We start from the raw sequence: 18663 nt of genomic DNA on the forward strand, positions 1-18663 counted from the left end.
TTTCTTTTTACAAAATCGGCCCCCAGTCACCCCCCAGACTGGCATGCTTGTACGCATGCTTGATCCAGCTATTACACAGCAGCAACTGTAAAAGCTCTGATGACTGTTACTCCAACAAACGGTTACTCAAGCAACTGGATATGGTTTTGGAAACGGTCAGATGTTTCGGGTAGCATCCACTATCTTTCGTCAGTGACTACTCGGGATGCTACCTGAAACGTCTGACTGTTTCCCAAATCGTATCCTGTTGCTTGAGTAACTGTTTTCTTGGCATATCTTATGACCTGGATGTCTAGCCTTCATCTTTTACTAGTCAATGCTGTAGGGCTGTTGTGAGGTTGGATTTTACCATGGTCAATACTGACCGACGGAGGCCATAATGCAGCCTTCATCGACGTAAGTCTGACTGTTACGTCCCTTTTTTTCTCACGAACAGACCATCCGACAGTTGGAGGACAGGCTGTGCTCGACGAGCGAGTTGGCGAGCGAGGGGCAGAGCAGCATCAACATGACACAGGACGAGCTGGTCACAGTCAGCGAGGAGCTCGCCCAGTTGTACCACCACATCTGCATGGTCAACGGAGAGACGCCCAGCAGGATCATGCTGGATCACATGAGGACTGCCAAGGGGGCAAGAAGGTAGGGTAACGCTGTGAACATGCTAGTAGTGTGTGTAGTCCAGGGGTTAGAGACCCTACCTGCTGTGTCGCTCATCTGACATGCTTGCCAATGGAAAGTGCAGCAGTCCTTATGACGGGATGTTAGGCCGTGGTCCACTGTTCATTGTGCTTGTTAAAAAGGGAATTTCCCTGGTACAATGAACCTGTAAATACTGTGTACAGATGCATATCCTTGTCTGTTGGAATCATAACATAGTTTTTCTCCCTACTTGTCCTGCAGGAACAGTATGAAGAAGGAGAGGAAAAGTCACGGTCACAGGTTGAGAGCGGGGTCCATGCCCATCCTCTCATCCCGTAACGGTCACGGCAGGCAGACCAGCCCCACGCTGGCGCGACGGAACAGCATGGCGGAGATCCGGCCTTCCAGCCTCAGCACAGCCGACCCGGCAGCGCAGCAGCAACACAGAAGGGGGACAGACTCCCCTCCGTCCAGCCCCGAGAGCCCCACATCAGAGACAGGTGAATCATGCCTTTTATAGCTATCTAGCACCTAAATGAACCCAACACACTTATCGAGAGTCCCACATCAGAGACAGGTGAATCATGCCTTTTATAGCTATCTTAGTATCTAGCACCCAAAAGAACCCAACACACTTATCGAGAGCCCCACTTTTGAGAAATGTGAATCATACCTCTTATAGCTATCTAACACCTAAAAGAACCCAACACACTTATCGAGAGCCCCACATCAGAGACAGGTCAGGGCTCGAAATTCATTTTTGGAAATAGGTGCACCCAACCCCAAAAATTAGGTGCACAGAAAGAATTTTGGGTGTACCACATAAAATAAAGTTGAATGTCAGCAAAACATAATTACAAAGTTTAATACTACTGGCTGTAATTCTATAGCTTACTGCGAAATTGCTTTTTCTTATATTTACATTTCAAGAATATCCTATATACTAGTGCACAATAGTACCTTTACCCCATAGCCTACAAAAAATATCTAGGTGCACTGGTGCACCCACAGTTAAGAATTAGGTGCACACCTCAAATTTTGGGTGCACACAGGTGCACATACACCCAGTATTTTGAGCCCTGCAGGTGAATCATTGCTTTTATAGCTATCTAGCACCTAAAAAAACCCAAAACACTTATCGAGAGCCCCACATCAGAGACAGGTGAATCATGCCTTTTATAGCTATCTAGCACCCAAAAGAACCCAACACACTTATCGAGAGCCCCACGTTTGAGAAATGTGAATCATACCTTTTATAGCTATCTAGCACCCAAAAGAACCCAACACACTTATCGAAAGCCCCATGTTTGAGAAATATTAGTGAATCATACCTCTTATAGCTATCCATCACCTAAAAGAACCCAACACACTTATCGAGAGCCCCACAACAGAGACAGGTGAATCATGCCTTTTATAGATAATCTAGCACCTAAAAGAACCCAACACACTTATCGAGAGCCCCACGTTTGAGACATGTGAATCATACCTCTTATAGCAGTAAGCTAACACATAGAAGAACCCAGTACACTGATGGAGATGAGTAGTGGTCACCCTATGTGCTTGGTCACCAGTTCTAGTCACTGAAGAAAGATAGCGGATGCTGTCTGCAACGTCTGACTGTTTCAAAATTTTATCAAGTCACTTGAGTAACCATTTTTGGCGTAGTATCTATTTATTTTATTTATCTATTTCTTTGACTGTGTACACAGTACAACAGCCAATGTTGCCCGACTAGCAGTAGCTATTGTGAGGGGCCAACCTTCCTGCACAATACAAAGTGGAATAAAATAGTTACATTAGTTAACATGATAAGATCATACAGGCATACAATCATACAAGCTCTCACAATTAATATTCATGTACATTCTTTAAATAACACGCTATAGAATCTAAAGGGGAGAAAATTAAATTGTCTATCAACGGGCTGTACACTGGAATAATAATAATAACTTTATTGCACAACAATTGTACAAGGTACAAAGTATGGCATTCACTGGTACATAGATAACATTCTATTAGGCTAACCAATCTATCTAATACAATATTATGTGGTAGTCTATCTTATACAAGATGGTGAAGTAGTATGGGATGACAATACTATGATCTGTCAATTGCTAACAAAAGCTGTCTCTTATGCAGGACCGGAAGGGGCCGTCGCGCAGAACGGGGAGGTCAAGGGTGACCCCACGACCTGCTACAACTTGCTGCAAACCGTCAGGGACCAGATTAGGCACCTCAAGCGTGCAATCGACCACACGGTGGAGGTTGCGCGCCAGCGGTCGCCAGTGGATTCCTCGGATGCGATGGACAAGGCCGAGCTGCAGGAGCAGGTGCTGAAGCTGAAATCCCTCCTGAGCGCGAAACGCGAGCAGATCGCAACGCTGCGCACCGTCCTCAAGGCCAACAAACAGACCGCCGAGGTGGCCCTGGCCAACCTCAAGAGTAAGTACGAGTCGGAGAAGTCCATGGTCCACGAGACCATGATGAAGCTTCGCCAGGAACTCAAGGCCCTCAAGGAGGACGCCGCCACTTTCTCCTCCTTGCGGGCGATGTTCGCGAGTCGCTGCGACGAGTACGTCAGCCAGCTGGACGAGATGCAGCGACAGCTGGCGGCCGCAGAGGATGAGAAGAAGACGCTCAACTCGCTTCTCCGCATGGCCATACAGCAGAAACTGGCGCTCACACAGAGACTCGAGGACCTGGAGTTCGACCGGGAGCAGACCACTCGCGTCAAGCGGTCGAGCTCGATGCGGATGTCGTCTCGATACGGCGGCACCACCACCAAAGTAAGTCCGAGGGGGAGGCAACCCTCCATGAGGCATAGAGACCACCACCGCGACGGTGGGGGGGCAGGGGCGGGGTTAGGGGGGTCCCACCACTTCACGGGGGCTACATATCGGCCGGGAGGGGCCATGAACCACTAAGAACCGCCCTCTTCCGTGTCTAACTCTCGGCATGGAGGCAGTGACAGACGCATACGAGGTCCACACGACTGTGCAAATAGCTGCCCGGGGCTAGGCGGAGGGTGGGTGCTGAGTTGATCTCAGCCTCTCACAACTTCCTTTCAAAGTTTGCTCCCGCAGCTCGATGTGTGCCTGTCGGTAGCAGGACTGATAAGACTGTACAGTACATGCAGAGGTGATCAGAGCTGTACAATGGGATTCTGTAATGCTTGTACCCGGGGGTGTTAGGCTGCAGAGTAAGGGGAAATCCAGTCGACCCCCTTGCCCCCTGACGTCGACTGTGTGACAGGTAGGGGCCAGGCGTCGGGGTGAGCTAGTGAGTGTCTGCCTATCATCCTCCTGGCCTACACCAAACAAAAGTTGACATTTTGTAAGAAAACAACAACAACAAAAGTTTGACTATGCCAAACATGCAACAACTGAACAAGGTGAAATTAAGCCATCCAAGAGAGAAACAGCTTTTGCATTTAGATTATATTGTCACACCTTTTTTTGATAGGGGGACAAACGGTTTCACATTCTACCTTGTAAATACGGTCTCTCAGGGTAGTAGATACCATTAGAATGCCTTTTCACTGTACATCATCATCCGGTCCACCTTTCCTGTTACGTACGTTGTCTGTACTGTAACCTTCTTCTCGCTGAGTTAACTTCTTTCTGTACCAAATGTGTATTGGGTTCAGGGTTAAGCAGCAGGGAGAAGGTTAATAAGCAATCTGTACTTAACAACATGGCCTTCTTCCCAAGAGACAATCACCTTAAAGTTTTGGTAGTACATCTGGTTTTGTGGTCTATTTGCAGTTCTTGAAAAAAAAAATCGTTACAACTTTTATGAAAAATACAAAGCGAACAAAAACAGTGTGGAAAACATATACCGATGCAGAAATCTACTATGATTTGATACTTTGTTGTCAAAGCTAACTTCGGTGACATCTTGGCAAGAAGCTGCTATGACGATGTACACTGTACCATCCTACATTCATTATATACCTCACAAATGTCAATATCATGTCAGCATGCAAAAGGAATGAGTGGGCAAGGTATGGGATTGGGCTCAACATTCAAGCTGCTTTGTAAAATGTGTTGACAGTCTCGTTAAATCCTAAAACTTGAGTTGAACTCATCCAAAACGATAACGTCACTATTTAAGTAGTACTGGGAGGAAGCAGCAGCTTTACATTTGTTGAAGTCTGATCCTGCACCTTGTCCACACTTTCCTTACCACCTTGACAAACATTCTCTGTGCACGAACAACAATCATGTAACCTGTCCACTTTTCTGTCTTCAATCTTGTGTCAGCATGATGGACAAAGTAGTTAGCATGTCATTAGGCATGCCTTGGACATGGTTTCCTTGGGAATGTAGGAACAGCCACATCTGATGAAGTTGGCTTCTGAATCAGTACAAAGGTATGGGATGTAGAGGTATGATACTGATGGCATTGTACTTAGTGGCTAAGTTAGCCCTCAAGCATCTAAGCTATCATTGAATGTACATGCATCTACTGTCAAACTTGTTACACTTATCTGACAACTCTGAACTGATCCTGACTTGTTGGTGATGATAAAGGGACTTGAATGTCACGGTCATGAGTCATGACTTAAGCATGACAATTAACTTTTGCTACTTGCAATACGGTAACACTGTATGAAACTCGCAATAACACATTCTGCAAAGCATTGTGGCATATCTAACTTGTGGCATATCTAACGCATAACAACTGCTGCATTTGTAGCCCTTCGCTTAACCTAAAGTTTCAGTCTGTTGGCATGAATGCTCAACTCTGGTGGTGCGTAACATTATCTTGGACTTGACTTTGTCCCACCACAACCTGTCAACGAACTCACCGACTTTGGTATTATGCAAGTGTCAACTCCCCTGGTTATGTCTTAAAGAAAGTGAGAACTAAGACTTGCCTGGTTTCAGAGCCACCGCAGAGACTCGGAGTCCCGTGCCAGGCGCCACCGAGACAAAACCTGAAGCACAAGCCCCATGCTGCATATATAGGAGAACTCTCTCCCTCTCTCTCTAGCACTACAGTGCCAAAACTAGGGAGGAGGCCTGACCATCGGTGCAAGGATGAATAGATAGGAGTTAACCAAAGTGTTACACATGTTCTCAGTATGTTAATACCCTATCACAGCATCAAGGTACATGTACATACAGAGTGAGGTCACAACTATGACCGTGCACTGTGTAACACATGATTTTAAAGAAATGGAGAATTTCTAGTCTTCAGAAATCAGTGTATCGACGATAACAAAAGTGTTCTTGGAGAAACCCAGAAGACGGTACGAGACATTTCTACAAAATGACAACAGCAAGTTTCCTGAGACGAAGTCTTTAGCTAGCTTGCGATGTTGTCGTCACTTAAGGTGCAATCAAAGTAACTCTTTTATATGACCCGCTTTTTAGTGTTCGGTATCACGTATTATTGCCAACACAGTGCTCCCAAAGGGGTTGTGAAAGAATTTCTCACTGTGCTATTGGTTAGGCTATTCTGTCCACAAGCTTGCCATATAAAAACTTTATGTATTATAATATTAAAACTTTGTGGTGCCATATTGCCAAGGAAGTCACTGTGTGAACACTGCATGTATAGGACTCAAAACTTGTACCTTAGCTGCTAGAACAGCCCTCAATGGGAGGTGATTAATATGCATGTCATGCATCTATGCAAGGTGGTGAATTCAAGTCATTCCCAATTTGGCATAGCAATATAATGTGCAATTTTTGTTTGCAACTTTTTACACAATTTGTTGTACTCAATACAAGTCCTCTAAGTTATAAAGATCATTCTATCATTTCTTCTTCTTTCTTACTTACAACATATTGACACACCTGTCTTTGCATTCCTTTGCCAGTACCTTTAAGTGGTTATGCCATTGTGCAGGTGTATCAGCTCTTATTTAACTACGGTTCCTTTCTGTGATTTTCCTCTTTTCCACAGTGTTAGAAGTCATGCATGTCAGCAGCCATCTTTGCATGTGCATGGGCCCCGTGGATCCATCCACCTGCTGATCACCCCCTCAACTATGATGGTTTCTTCCGAGTGGGAGGGGGGCAAGGGACTGTACTAAAGCATTGAATTTTGCGACTGTAACTAACACTTTTGGTGGTATTGTATATTATTATCAACTCTTAACTACTATTAAAGTGCATTTGTTAATGTATTGTATATGTAACATACTAATGAAATGGAAAGGGTAGGCTTTTAGAATAAGTCATATTCACATTCCAGTATACTTACATGTTATATGTGATAGTTTACAAAGACACTTGTATAGACAGCATGTTTTTGAGAGCGTGCTTGTATGTTACATTTTATTGTATGGCTAGTTTGGCTTCGTAATAGTCATTAATACTCAAACATAATAAAGGTTTATGTTTGATGAGTTATGTAAAGCAAGCTATTCCAGCCAAACCGATCTTGATCCCACCAATTACCTTGTAAATGAATTCTTTTCTTTCAAAGCTTTATATTCTTATTTTTACACATGTATTCAGGGCAATCTATGTTTTGTATTGTTTTTAAAGAATGGCAATTTACATACTTCCATATATGCATCGCTTATGATATCAAAATTGATCATTTATTTATGTGAAGTACGACACTTGCAGAAATTATGCAGTAATATGTTGCAGTTATTTATTATTCCTACTACAGCAACTATGTAACATGCTAGTTTCCTATTAATGTTTATTCTGATTCTATACTCTACTGACAGAAGAGGTGAACACATGCTTATACTCTATTATAAGCAGTTATAAGAGATGGAATGCCTAATTTATATATTGTTACTAAAGTTCAGTCCTTTTGGTAGAGAAGGCATTACTAGTGCTGCATCTAGATCTTCCATGTTATGTTGTATAACAAAAGTACAGTATAGAGATTAGAGGGTACTGGTAAAAGGTATCAGTCACTATTATTTAAGCTGTTCTTGGGTATCTTTTAGCGGAAATGTAGATCAGAATATATTGAGATGCAATTGAGTGAAATAGGGTATTCTTTGATGAACTGTTTGCCAGTGTAGCATGCATGCTAAACTATGTGATTAAGATATACCAGTATATTTTGGGTAGAATACTTTCATCATTGCACACAATGTTGTCATGAAAGACACTGGTAATGATGTTAACAAAAGACAGATTTGTGAAGAGATACGTAATGAGTGATTTTCCCTCCATGGCTAGTTGTGGGAAGTTATAGTTCCTACAAAGTCATTGGATAAAGTATTGCGAGTGGTGGTGTATTGCAACACTGGTGATTCTGAACGTATTCTAAGTCTATAGCCATTGTGTTGTATTCTTATTCTAACATCTAATCTCATACTGTTTTGAAAGAAGGTTAAGTACTGAATTCTTGTCTAAAAAGACAGGTAAGTGGTCAGTACGTGAATTATTTTGTTGGCATGGTTTTAAAACAGGAGCAGCCACCACAATGGTGTTTGTCTTCGGTTAGATTTCAGATTGCAATAATGATTGTGAGATATCACTATTCGGTTTATTCTATAGCTTATTGTTTATAACGGATACTCCAGTATATACCTCTTGTGCCATAGCTGTGTAATGGTCGGTCTGACATGATTTTTAACGTCCAGTACGTACTCAATGTTTTTGAATGATGCTAATCCAGAATTGCTTGTGAGAAATATGTTACAAATGTACTACACAATGTATGCTACAACTGATGCACTATTCAGGTACGATGCTGCCACAAAGACGATTATCTTTAGTGATTTTATTAACATGTTACTGAATTTGCCTGTGGTGACCCTTTGGGAGACTTGCTTGTTATCACATGTCTGGGATGATATACATGTAGAAGTAGGCAAAGACTCACCTATACTATAATGTGGCCTCCATAGCAAGCTTTGGGGCTTGACTTTTTTTTAGCTTATTGCATACTGTTTTCTGACTATATATCATTATTCAAGGTGGCTATCAGAAAACCAGTACCAATGAAAATACTGATATACAACCAAAAAAACAGCAAATGATAAGCCAAAGCCCTGAAGCCTGCTCTGAAGGCTAACTACTATAAAGGGATGACTACAATATTTCTTACCTACTAACGTCATGCTTTGGGCTTGCAGTGCTTTTTATGATAAAGTGTTATTACAAAGTACTGGCAGCTGTAGAAAAAGCAATGAAGTACTAGGTAGAAACCCTTCACCACTGATTGACGTTTGACAGAATTGATGTCACGCTTAACTTGTACTTCCAAGTGTTTATTGTACATGTCTTGAGTAAAGGGGGCACGAGTAATGTTGCCAAACATGATGAAATAGCTATGCTCACTGGATGTACATGGCCCAATTGACTAACAAAAGAAAGGAAAATGATGTAAACCTGTAGGCTGTATGTTACCCTGTATTGAGGTGCATACACTGGGACTTGTGCCTTGTAATATGTTTCCCTGCACGACATATGTATACAGACGACAGATCTTGGCCAATACTTGGATTTTATGGGTACGGAAAATGATGCATTTTTATTTAAAGTTGCTAAAAGAGACGAAGTGCTTGATTTTCTAACCACGAGTGGCGTCAAGAATTTGGCCATGTACAGAAGGAGCTTTAGGGTCATATGAAAAGCATCAGAGTTGCCATATTTGCCGTTTGTTGCAAGGAAATGGTGTTCAGTAGGATGTAGATGGAAGGAATATCATGATTTTGCACAACCTCGTATACGTAACACTGCAAGGCCTGCAAGCATGCTCATGTACACCAACCCAAACATTTTCCAGAACCTGGGGTAAAAGATAGGATGCTTAGCAAAGCCGATATTTATGTACAAAGCGTCCAATGAAACATATGTATGAGATATTTATTACATAGACTGGCAGTATAGAGACAAAGCATTTTTATATTTCCACTGCGAAAGTTATTGGGTAAATCAAGGCACAATTTGTATCTAAGTACCACTGAACCAGGCCTTTCTAGTCCTTCTGATGTCACAAGAGACGCGGGGGACCGACGAGAACCTCCTATGTAGAGAACCACGTAACGTGTTCCTACCAAAAATTTTGATAAACAAAAAAAAAATAAAGGAATGTTAGAGGTGTATTTCTTGTGTCCGTGTTGTCTTCCTTTTCAAGTCGACAATTTTTTTAATGATACTGTGCCAAACGGAAACCCACTTACTGGAGAACAAAGTTCTTTGTACACAACGAAGTGTTATTTGCCTAGCCGACGTTTCGGTGACCGTCTGACGCCTTCGTCATGGTAGTACTTAGTGGTTCCACTTAAATCTCCAAGCATATCTATCGATGGCAAAGACAGTATCCAAAGGTAAACCGGTGACCAATAGAATTGCTTTTGCCCTTTGGCTTTGAATCCCGTCTTTGCCACCGATAGAGGCATAGAGCTAATCTCCAAGCAGATCTACACGGGGCGCGAAAATCGTATATGTTAGCCAGAGAAGCTCCAGTCAGCCAGATAAGCTCCAGCCAGCCCCGTGACTGGAGCTTATCTGGCTGACTGGAGCTTCTCTGGCTAACATATACGATTTTCGCGCCCCGTGTAGATCTGCTTGGAGATTAGCATAGAGCTGCTTGGAGATTAGTTCCACTTTGCACTGCATATAGGTGTCTCTGCTACAGTGTGAGGAATACGGTACCCGGTCCCTTACGTGACTCAGTTTATATTTCCCCTCATCAACCAAACTGATGAAACTATTCATGGGAAACCCAGGTCTTTTATAAATGGTTTATTCAGAGATTGACACATACGAAACTTAAAACAGCATTGCAGCCGATGTTACATTCTTGACAGTGAACCGGCTGAATTACACAGTCTTACAATCAAAAGAGCACGCTAAACCAATCCAAAAAAAGGCCTTGTTACATTTCCTTGACTCGAGTTGTCTCGTGAGGAAATAATACACCGTGTCTATCGGAAGCAACTGACAACCTTTAGAGAAAAAACAACAACTTAACAATCTTTTGAAATTCTGGGGCCAAGGAAGCTGGCTGTTTCTACCAACAACATTCACTTATCGTTTTACCATCACATCATTAGCCTCCCTCTGCCTTAGAGGTTATGGATTGTAGACTTTGGCAAATATACATGTAGGGTGAATAATTGTCCAGGTGAGTGAACTGCGCATGCAAATACATACATTCTCCAACACAAACGATAGCCAAATTCCCCTGGCAAATTATCAATATATATCTGGCGTAGTTAGTCTGGTAGAGACTATTAGCCTCTACCAGGCTCCAGAGATGGCTGTGAAAGTGGACATTGGCTAAATAGACAACTTGCCAGGGGGCCGGCGCGGCCGGGAGTAAAGATGGTCATCCAAGGGGGATCATAGAAGAGTGCACATTGGCCGAAGTCAGGTGCAAAAGTCAGGAAAAAGTCCGTTACCATGCGTGCAAGAGTGGAAATTAGCGAAGCAAATATGCCAACTCCTCTGGCATGTTATCTTTCTTTTTGGTCATGTTCCACTCTTTCTAGCCACTGGAGCCTGGTAGAGGCTGAGACACTATCACATCATTGTGGTCATGTAGTTTACACAAGCCAGACAGAACAAGACCACGAAGATGTAGCCAGACGACGTACAACGTAGAGAGCCAGAGACGCAGTCATCCCACTGTGGCTCTGTAGGATCCGGGTCTGTCAGCTTCAGGCCTCGCTCGAACAGTACAGCCCCTTCTGGGGGATCATTTTGTAGTGATAGAGAAAACACTTTACCATCTCTCTGACCTACATCAGCAACGATGAGGGGGATATACGCTAAGGGTCCATGATAGCAGAGGAGAATACGGGGAGAGCTAGACCACGTGTGTATGAAAATAAACATGACCCAAACGTTCCACCGTGAAACTGTCTTTTTGTTCATCACTGGAGACATTAGTCCCTGAACCAGGTCGTTGGTACCCCTGTTCTCTAATCTTGAAGTTGAACCTTCATATTTTAAAGCTTTAGACCGATGCAAACACGAAGGGAGTATCATCTTCAATCCCCGCTCAAATCTCTCCATACCTGTGTCCAAAAGCTCTCAACGTTTAATACTGTACAGCTAAATCTAATTTCCCACTTGAACAAGGCATTGTTTGTGACACAACCACAAGGGAAAATACTTGGACACGTCATTGTAGTTGAATCTACCGTAAACAGGACAGCCATCTTGTTCCTCTTTTACATTCAGTCGGGAAACTTCCGTGTTAGCAGTCTCCTGTCTCGTCGTGGCAGCCGAATGGAGTGGCCTTTGTAGTGCTGTCTACGGACGTGGCCAGGTATATCTATCTCGTGTGTTGACCTGTCAGATGTGTCATTGTTCTGTACAGTGACTCACTCACTCATGACCCATGACCTCAATGGTCGTAAGGGCGTCATGACAGCCAGCCGCAATGATCCGTGCCCATCTTGTTCTGTCCTCGGCCTCTGTGATCAGTTGTGCTGTGTTCAGGCCAGTCCATGTCTTGATGTTATCCAGCCAGGTCTTCTTTGGCCTTCCCCGTTTCCTCCCTCTAGCTACTTTACCTTCCAGAATGGTCTTGGCAAGTGTGTTGTGTTGTCATACGTGCCCGTAAAGTGTTTACATATTGCTTTTTCAAGTTGGCGTTTGGCCGGTACGTATACCTTAAGAAATGACGAGCGGAACTTGTTGCGCTTGTTTCCGGGTTATATGTTTGCATATTGCTAGTAAAAATTACACGTTGCCAAGTATATATTATATGTGTTGATGTTGTGTGACTCGTAATATATGTCATTGTAGTTATTTGTTTACATGTTGCTCCTTCAAGTTGACGTTTGGCTTGTACGTATAGGTTAAGAACTGGCCCTGCTGTTATAGGCACTTAATCTTGTGACTTGTTTCCTTGAGATATGTGTGCTTATCTCTAGCCAAAATGGGACATTACTAGGTACGTATATTCTAACCTTGTGTGTTGACTTTTCAGACTATTCATATGTGCCATTGTTCTGTTAAGACATTGCTCGTTCAACCATTACGGTAGAGGTAACGTGTATGACCAATGGAGAGAAGACGGATAGGAAGTTATCAGTGCTAGACGGACCCGGAAGTTGTGATATGTTTGCTTATTTTCAGTCAAAACCAGACGTTACCAAGTCTGTTGAAGTTGCATGTTGACTAATTGGATATGTTATTGTTCTGGAAAACGTTCGTGTTACTCTTATTTGAATTGTTAAATCAAAGTTTGGCGCTACGTTGGTGTTAAATTAAGAATTGTGACCTACGGTACTTGTTATGAGTACTTGGTCTTGCATATTGTACTTGTTTCCCGGTGAGATCTGTGACACGTCTGCGCATTGTTTGTCCATATCGGACACCACAGCCCTGAGTCGACTCCAAAAACTTCTAGTCTACCGCCACTATGCATAAAAGATATGCCCGAAGTTGATTGATTGATCGATCGATTGATCGATTGATATCAAATCGGAATGTATTATCAATATCGCCAGTTTTAGGATCTGAAATGTTGACACCTTGTTTCATTCCGTGACAAAACACGCCAGTTTCACCATCACGTGCACAAACTATATATAGCTGGCTTCCTCTTTGCAGCTAGTGAAACGTATACGGAACCTCTTCAAGAGTTCCCATTGTGCCATGTTTATTCGATTATGTGGATGCTATCCTGTTGTACCCCTAAAACTGATGCGAGCGTGCGAATTTGGGCTAAACAATGCCTTCATTATGACATCTAAGTGGTCAGGAAGGTTAGACAAATGACTAAACACACACAGAATACATTAGTTCTCGTCAACAACAACAGAATAGGATAACGAGCTCCCACTATGTTCATGTGCAGCGCATCTGTCCGTCATGGGGAAAGTGTGGGGGAAGTCCCGCGCGGTAGACGACACCCCAGTTCCCGGCAGCATGTATGTTGATGACGACAAGATAAAGACCACCTTCCTCACGTACCAGCACGGCAGGACCCACGGCAAGCTTCCCATAAACCGGGGAAAGGTGAGGAGCATGTCGACTGTACTTCAAGCTAGCACTATTGAAGAGCTCAATGAATCTTTATTCTGAAATCAAGATTGCAGGTGTGTCTGACGACACACCTGAATTACATTAGATTTCTTACAGAAGTATGTTAAAAACATTCCAATGGACCAGATTTAAAAGAATTATCATACGCTAAAATACATTAAAAGTTACTTTGGACGGACGAGGACAGACGAATATAGCTTTAAACTAGGTTTTGAATGTCTCTCAGAGTCCTCATAACAAACGAGTCACTGTGACGTTTGGTCTTGCTAAGTGGTAATTTGTACATGTGTCGGGTTTCCCTGTTCCTTAGATTATGGAACGCGTTCAAGAATGTGTGACTCTGCCGTCCTTCCCAAGAAAAATAACATGAAATTTAAATACTGTTTAAAGTTTGAGGTGATTTCCATACGCTCTTTGGAAGATGAAAGTATTCACTGTCATCACCTGGGATTAAGCAAGTATGCAGGGAGTCTCAATGGCCTGGCTGTTGCTACAATCTTTTTTATAATCATGTAGGTCATAGATTAAGTATTTCATGGGCATTAACGGACAGCAAATTTGTGCCTACTAGCTCAACATGAGCCAAGCATGAACAAGACACACAAAAATTGCTACAACAATTGCTTGGCTCAATCTAAATCTTTTTCATACAGGTGCTGTTCCTTGGAGATGCTCGGCAGGGTAAGACGAGTCTGAAGAAACGTCTGACAGGAGAAACCTTCGACCCCAACCAGGAGAAAACCGAGGGCATTCAAGCCAAGATGGTGGAAACCAAGGACATCGACCATCACTGGCGCAGCCCGGACCAACGCTTTGGGTCCGAGTTCGAGAGGAGGGCGGCTTGGTACACGGCCAGCATGACAGGCCAAGATCAAATCCGAGGAACAGAGGAGGGAAAGATGTGTTTATCCATCGCGCTTGACGTTCTTTTCTTCTGCTTTCTTCCATTGGTTGACTTCATCGCTGTCTTCTTGATGTTCAATCTAGGGTATGCTTATTCTGTGATTGCTCTCATAGTCTTCATGGCCTGTGTGACTGATCTGATGACAGCAATCAGAACGGGAACAGGAATGGCGGTGGCACTTGCTTTCAGAAGTTTCTTGCTTTCACCACTTGTCCTGAAAACCGTGTCGCAGGAGCTTGTAATCGTTTTTAGGCCGGTTGCGTGTTTTCCTTTACTTGGCTTGTGCCTTTCATTTGTTTGCTTTGTCTTAGCGGTTTCCTTGAGTGTTGGTTGCCGGCCCCTGATGAGCGTTGTTCTCTGTCTGATGTGTTCTCCTACACAGGTGTCGGAGGTTCGAGAGTTGTCCTGGACCTGGTTTTTGTCTGAGCTAGGAACAGATATCGATATGGTTACTTTAAACGCCCTGTTTACCATGGGACTTTCGGTTGGAATCATTACTTATCAGTACTGGGGTTTACTTGCTCACCGACTTCCTTTGTACCTTCGGTTGTCTGGTAAAACCTTTTTGTCCCTTTTCGTCCTCAGTATTTCTCTGATTAGTTCCAATCTTATATCGGAACCTGCCCTCATGCTGTACTGTGGCTTTTGTGCGGCTTTTGGGGCCTGCTTCGGGTTAGAATCAGGTCGTGCCTGGGCTGCGATGGTACCGGTCCGTCATCATCACCTCAAATCCTGCGTTGTGGTCGTTGGCGGCGTGCTTATATCTCTTGGTTTGGGTCACGTCTTTGGCTGGCACCTGTCACCTGTTGACAATATCTCTTACTTTGCTGTCTCCACTGCTTTAGTGTTGTTCCTTATAGAATGCTACCAATACTACCAGTACTATCTGAGCATTCCCGTGACACTGATCGACGAGTCCATGCGTGAGAGAGAAAAGGGGGCGCAGTCCTTCCCAACAAACCTGACGTTGATGGACTTCGCAGGTGACGAGGAGTACTACAGCATGCACCACATCTTCCTAGCACACGAGGCAGTGTACCTACTTGTGTTCAGTATGGCCGAAGCTGTCCGAAATCAGAACAGAACGCTGGACCGCCTGCTGTTTTGGCTTCATTCCGTGAAGACGCACGCCAGTAGTGAGGACTGCGCGGTGTTTCTCGTGGGAACGCACCGAGACAGTGTGACTTCCCTCCAGAGACAAGAGATCGCCACGTTTCTTGCCGAGCACCTGTACAGATCAACCGGCTTTTCGTCGCTGCTTGTTCTAAATGCCGACAACACGCCCTTGTTTCCTGTCGAGAACTCCAAGCCTGTTGATGAGGACATGATCTGTCTGCGCGACGCCATATGGACCATGACCCAGCAGGCCAACTACGTGCGCAGACAGCTCCCCATCAGATGGCTCAAGTTCTTGGAAGTCGCGAAGAAGATTGAAAAGCCCATCGTGTCTTTGGAAGACCTACGACAGGAGTGTTCTCTAATTGGTCTAGAGAACGAAGACGAATTCCACGACGTTTTGACGACTTTCGACAAAGCTGGTGACATCATGTACCAAGCAAACGATGACACCTTAAAGCACTACGTCGTGCTGGACCCCCAGCTTCTGGTTGATGCCATGGCCAAGATAACCTGCCCACAACCCACTCACTTTGGGATGCCCAAATATGTCGAACACCTGACTCTGCTCGAGAAGAAGGGGATCGTTCGCGCCGACTTCATCCACAACGCGGTTTCCCAACTCAACATAGACCAGCCTACTGTCCTGCTGAAGCTGCTTGTGGCTTACGACATGTTGTGTCCCTTGGGAGAGAACGCCGACTGTGACCCCGGGCACACAACATACCTGGTACCTAGCAGGCTGCCAGAGTACAACCCGAAGCTGCACCGAAGCCTTTCGGAAGACCACGGCGATGATGACCAAGTCTTTTACATCGACTTTGAGACGTTCAACCCCGACGTGGTGTACACTAGAGTCGTGGCAAGGTGCCTCGCTTTGTGTAAGGTAGAAGAGAGAACGCACACGCGGACCCACGTCTTCCGAAACGTGGGGTGTTTCAACATGGCCAACCGTTTCTGGTTCACCATAGAGCCGATGAGACCGGCTCCTGACCAAAACGTTCTCAAGATAACCGTGACGTCAGCGACAGGCAGCAACCCCTTCGATCTGCTGGGGATGCTGCACGACATCCTGGAAGCCATCCGACGCCGGGATTTCCCGAACATGTCCTACACCAGCGGAGTCTGCTGTCCTTTCGCCGCACCACACTCGGACTACTCCGAACCAGAGAGAATCCACGTGCTGAAGTTGGCGGGAAGTGGAGAGATGTTCCCGGATGAAGACCATCCTCTGACGTTCCTGTGCTGCGGCCGAGAGCACCAGGTGGTACGCGCAATCACAGGGACGGTGGCACAGCGATTTGGGATCAGTGGTACTGCAGGTATGGACTGTGTCTGGGCCATCAGATAGAATGGATTCTTCTCCTCGTCTTGGTGACAGATAGTGTAGGACTCAGAAAAAGGTTCTTAAAGGTTCGCATATCTTTTGGTGGTCACCAATGTTGTTATGTTTGGACGCAACCAGCAAAACAGTATCAATCCCGTTGTTTTTTCATACTTGTCTAAATTGCATTACTACTAATTCATCTTAATTCACACGTTGCTTGGATCAGTTTGCTGGGTAACAATGTTTCTGCAATAGAGCAACTTTGCGTTACAAAGATTTTCCAATATACATTGTATCATATCTCATTATGTGTCACACTTCCTCCCCAGTGATCCGGAAGTCCCGTCCCCAGCCCCCGCTGCAGTTCTCCCACATTCAGCAGCTCTCCCTCCTGCTGGACCCCCCGCGAGTTCTCGGTAACGACTGGAAAGGTCTGGCCGACCACCTGGGCTACTGTGTGACGGAGATCCTCAACTTCCAGCGGAAGGAAAGTCCAACAATGGCGCTTCTCATCGACTATGGAACCAAGGTTAGACTTCACAGGCAAAACGCCGTCTATTCCTTCATTTCTACTTGTATCATAAGTTGACCACAAATCAAAGATTACAATCCACCTGAAATGAGGGTTACCTAAACCTGCGAACTGAATGGAATAACATAAGATAGGAGAGTAGGAGTGAAATAATGAATGTATTCTGCAAACCTTGTCTTTGGCTTTGTGATATTCATTGAGTACCTCGATGAGTTACTAGTAATAAGGTACGAAAAGGAACACATTATTTTTGTTACAATACAGAGATATGGTACTCATCTAGATGCTCTCATCTAGTTTTGGACGCATTGATGTAATAAAGACTTCCTTGTACCAATACTAGGTTGAAAAAGTCGTAGCTGCGAGAAAGATCACGGAAGGTCTGGAGCTTCTTGGCCGCCTGGATGCTGTAGCCGTGATGGCGGCAAACGTCAACAGAAGCCAGAGCCACGATGGGGACAAATAAATCTTATCTGTATTTGTTTAGCCGGTACAACCGACCTTCGGCGTACAATGTAACACACCAGCTTCGCAGGCACGCGGCGCAGCAGCAGCTGATTATATTACACTGAACGACCTGTCACGCCTACATTTTGCAAATTTAGCTGTAAGTGTTGGCTGACAATGATAATTTTGCCATTTATCTTATTTTTTTTCAACCTTTATTAACATTTGCATAACATTACATTCACATAACAATCACATAACATTATAATACATAAAAGTAATTGCGATCAGGCAGTATCGCCTTACGGGGCTATTTCTGTACTATTATTTACCCTGTTCTTAAAAAGTACAAAGTTTGGTTTCATGTTTTTTACATAACATAGGTATATACAGTATTTTGCCAAGAGAATATAATATAAAAGTGTGGCATTGGCCGTACGACGGTAGCATACACCACAAACAATCAAATTTTCGTCTAGCTCTATATCTTTCTTTTCATAGCTCCTCCACCAAAGACAGATTTGCTTCCAGAACATTTTAACCTCTTTACAATACACAAAAATATGTACTATAGTATGTTTTTCCTTACAGTTATTGCATCGGTCAGTTTTTACTATATTTGGTTTTTTTAACCAGCTGTTTGTAGGTAGAAAATGGTGGATTATCTTGTACTGAAAATATTGTAAATTGGTTTCTTTAGTGACAATAAAGGCGGTAGTATAAACTTTCTCGATGTTGTCTTTGCCAATTTTACGTATGATTTCGT

The 18663-nt window shown here is 43.9% G+C and overlaps 2 protein-coding genes across 6 annotated transcripts in view; both read left to right on the forward strand.

Annotated features, from left to right (window-relative positions):
* Nucleotides 1-9670, forward strand: part of LOC136434469 (protein bicaudal D homolog 2-like) — a 38765-nt gene extending 29095 nt beyond the window's left edge. For 3 of the 4 annotated variants that reach the window (XM_066427279.1, XM_066427278.1, XM_066427281.1), the window contains 4 exons: nucleotides 437-639; nucleotides 901-1139; nucleotides 2779-3425; nucleotides 5529-9670. In XM_066427279.1, coding sequence (XP_066283376.1) covers nucleotides 437-639; nucleotides 901-1139; nucleotides 2779-3425; nucleotides 5529-5582 — 1143 coding nt within the window. In that variant the 3' untranslated portion in view covers nucleotides 5583-9670. The remainder of the gene's footprint in view (nucleotides 1-436; nucleotides 640-900; nucleotides 1140-2778; nucleotides 3426-5528) is intronic. The other variant, XM_066427280.1, reaches the window with a different exon arrangement.
* Nucleotides 9671-11574: 1904 nt separating this feature from the next.
* Nucleotides 11575-18626, forward strand: LOC136434471 (uncharacterized). 2 transcript variants are annotated; one of them, XM_066427283.1, is made up of 5 exons: nucleotides 11575-11844; nucleotides 13384-13544; nucleotides 14225-16913; nucleotides 17248-17447; nucleotides 17794-18626. In XM_066427283.1, the coding sequence occupies exons 2-5, from the start codon at nucleotides 13398-13400 to the stop codon at nucleotides 17914-17916; spliced, it is 3159 nt and encodes a 1052-aa protein (XP_066283380.1). In that variant the 5' UTR covers nucleotides 11575-11844; nucleotides 13384-13397; the 3' UTR covers nucleotides 17917-18626. The 2 variants fall into 2 exon arrangements, with proteins under 2 accessions (XP_066283380.1, XP_066283379.1); XM_066427282.1 differs by lacking the exon at nucleotides 11575-11844 and adding an exon at nucleotides 11895-12180.
* Nucleotides 18627-18663: the final 37 nt, after the last annotated feature.

Source organism: Branchiostoma lanceolatum, chromosome 5 (assembly GCF_035083965.1).
Source record: "Branchiostoma lanceolatum isolate klBraLanc5 chromosome 5, klBraLanc5.hap2, whole genome shotgun sequence".
NCBI classification, from domain to species: Eukaryota; Metazoa; Chordata; class Leptocardii; order Amphioxiformes; family Branchiostomatidae; genus Branchiostoma; species Branchiostoma lanceolatum.

What these genes read in the sequence shown, in the direction of transcription:
- LOC136434471 (XM_066427282.1), top strand. Translation starts at nt 11,910, where the DNA reads ATGACCCATGACCTCAATGGTCGTAAGGGCGTCATGACAGCCAGCCGC. An exon ending in TTCAAGTTGGCGTTTGGCCG is followed by an intron (nt 12,181 to 13,383) that starts GTACGTATACCT and finishes GTTCATGTGCAG; the next exon opens with CGCATCTGTCCGTCATGGGG. An exon ending in TCATCGACTATGGAACCAAG is followed by an intron (nt 17,448 to 17,793) that starts GTTAGACTTCAC and finishes TACCAATACTAG; the next exon opens with GTTGAAAAAGTCGTAGCTGC.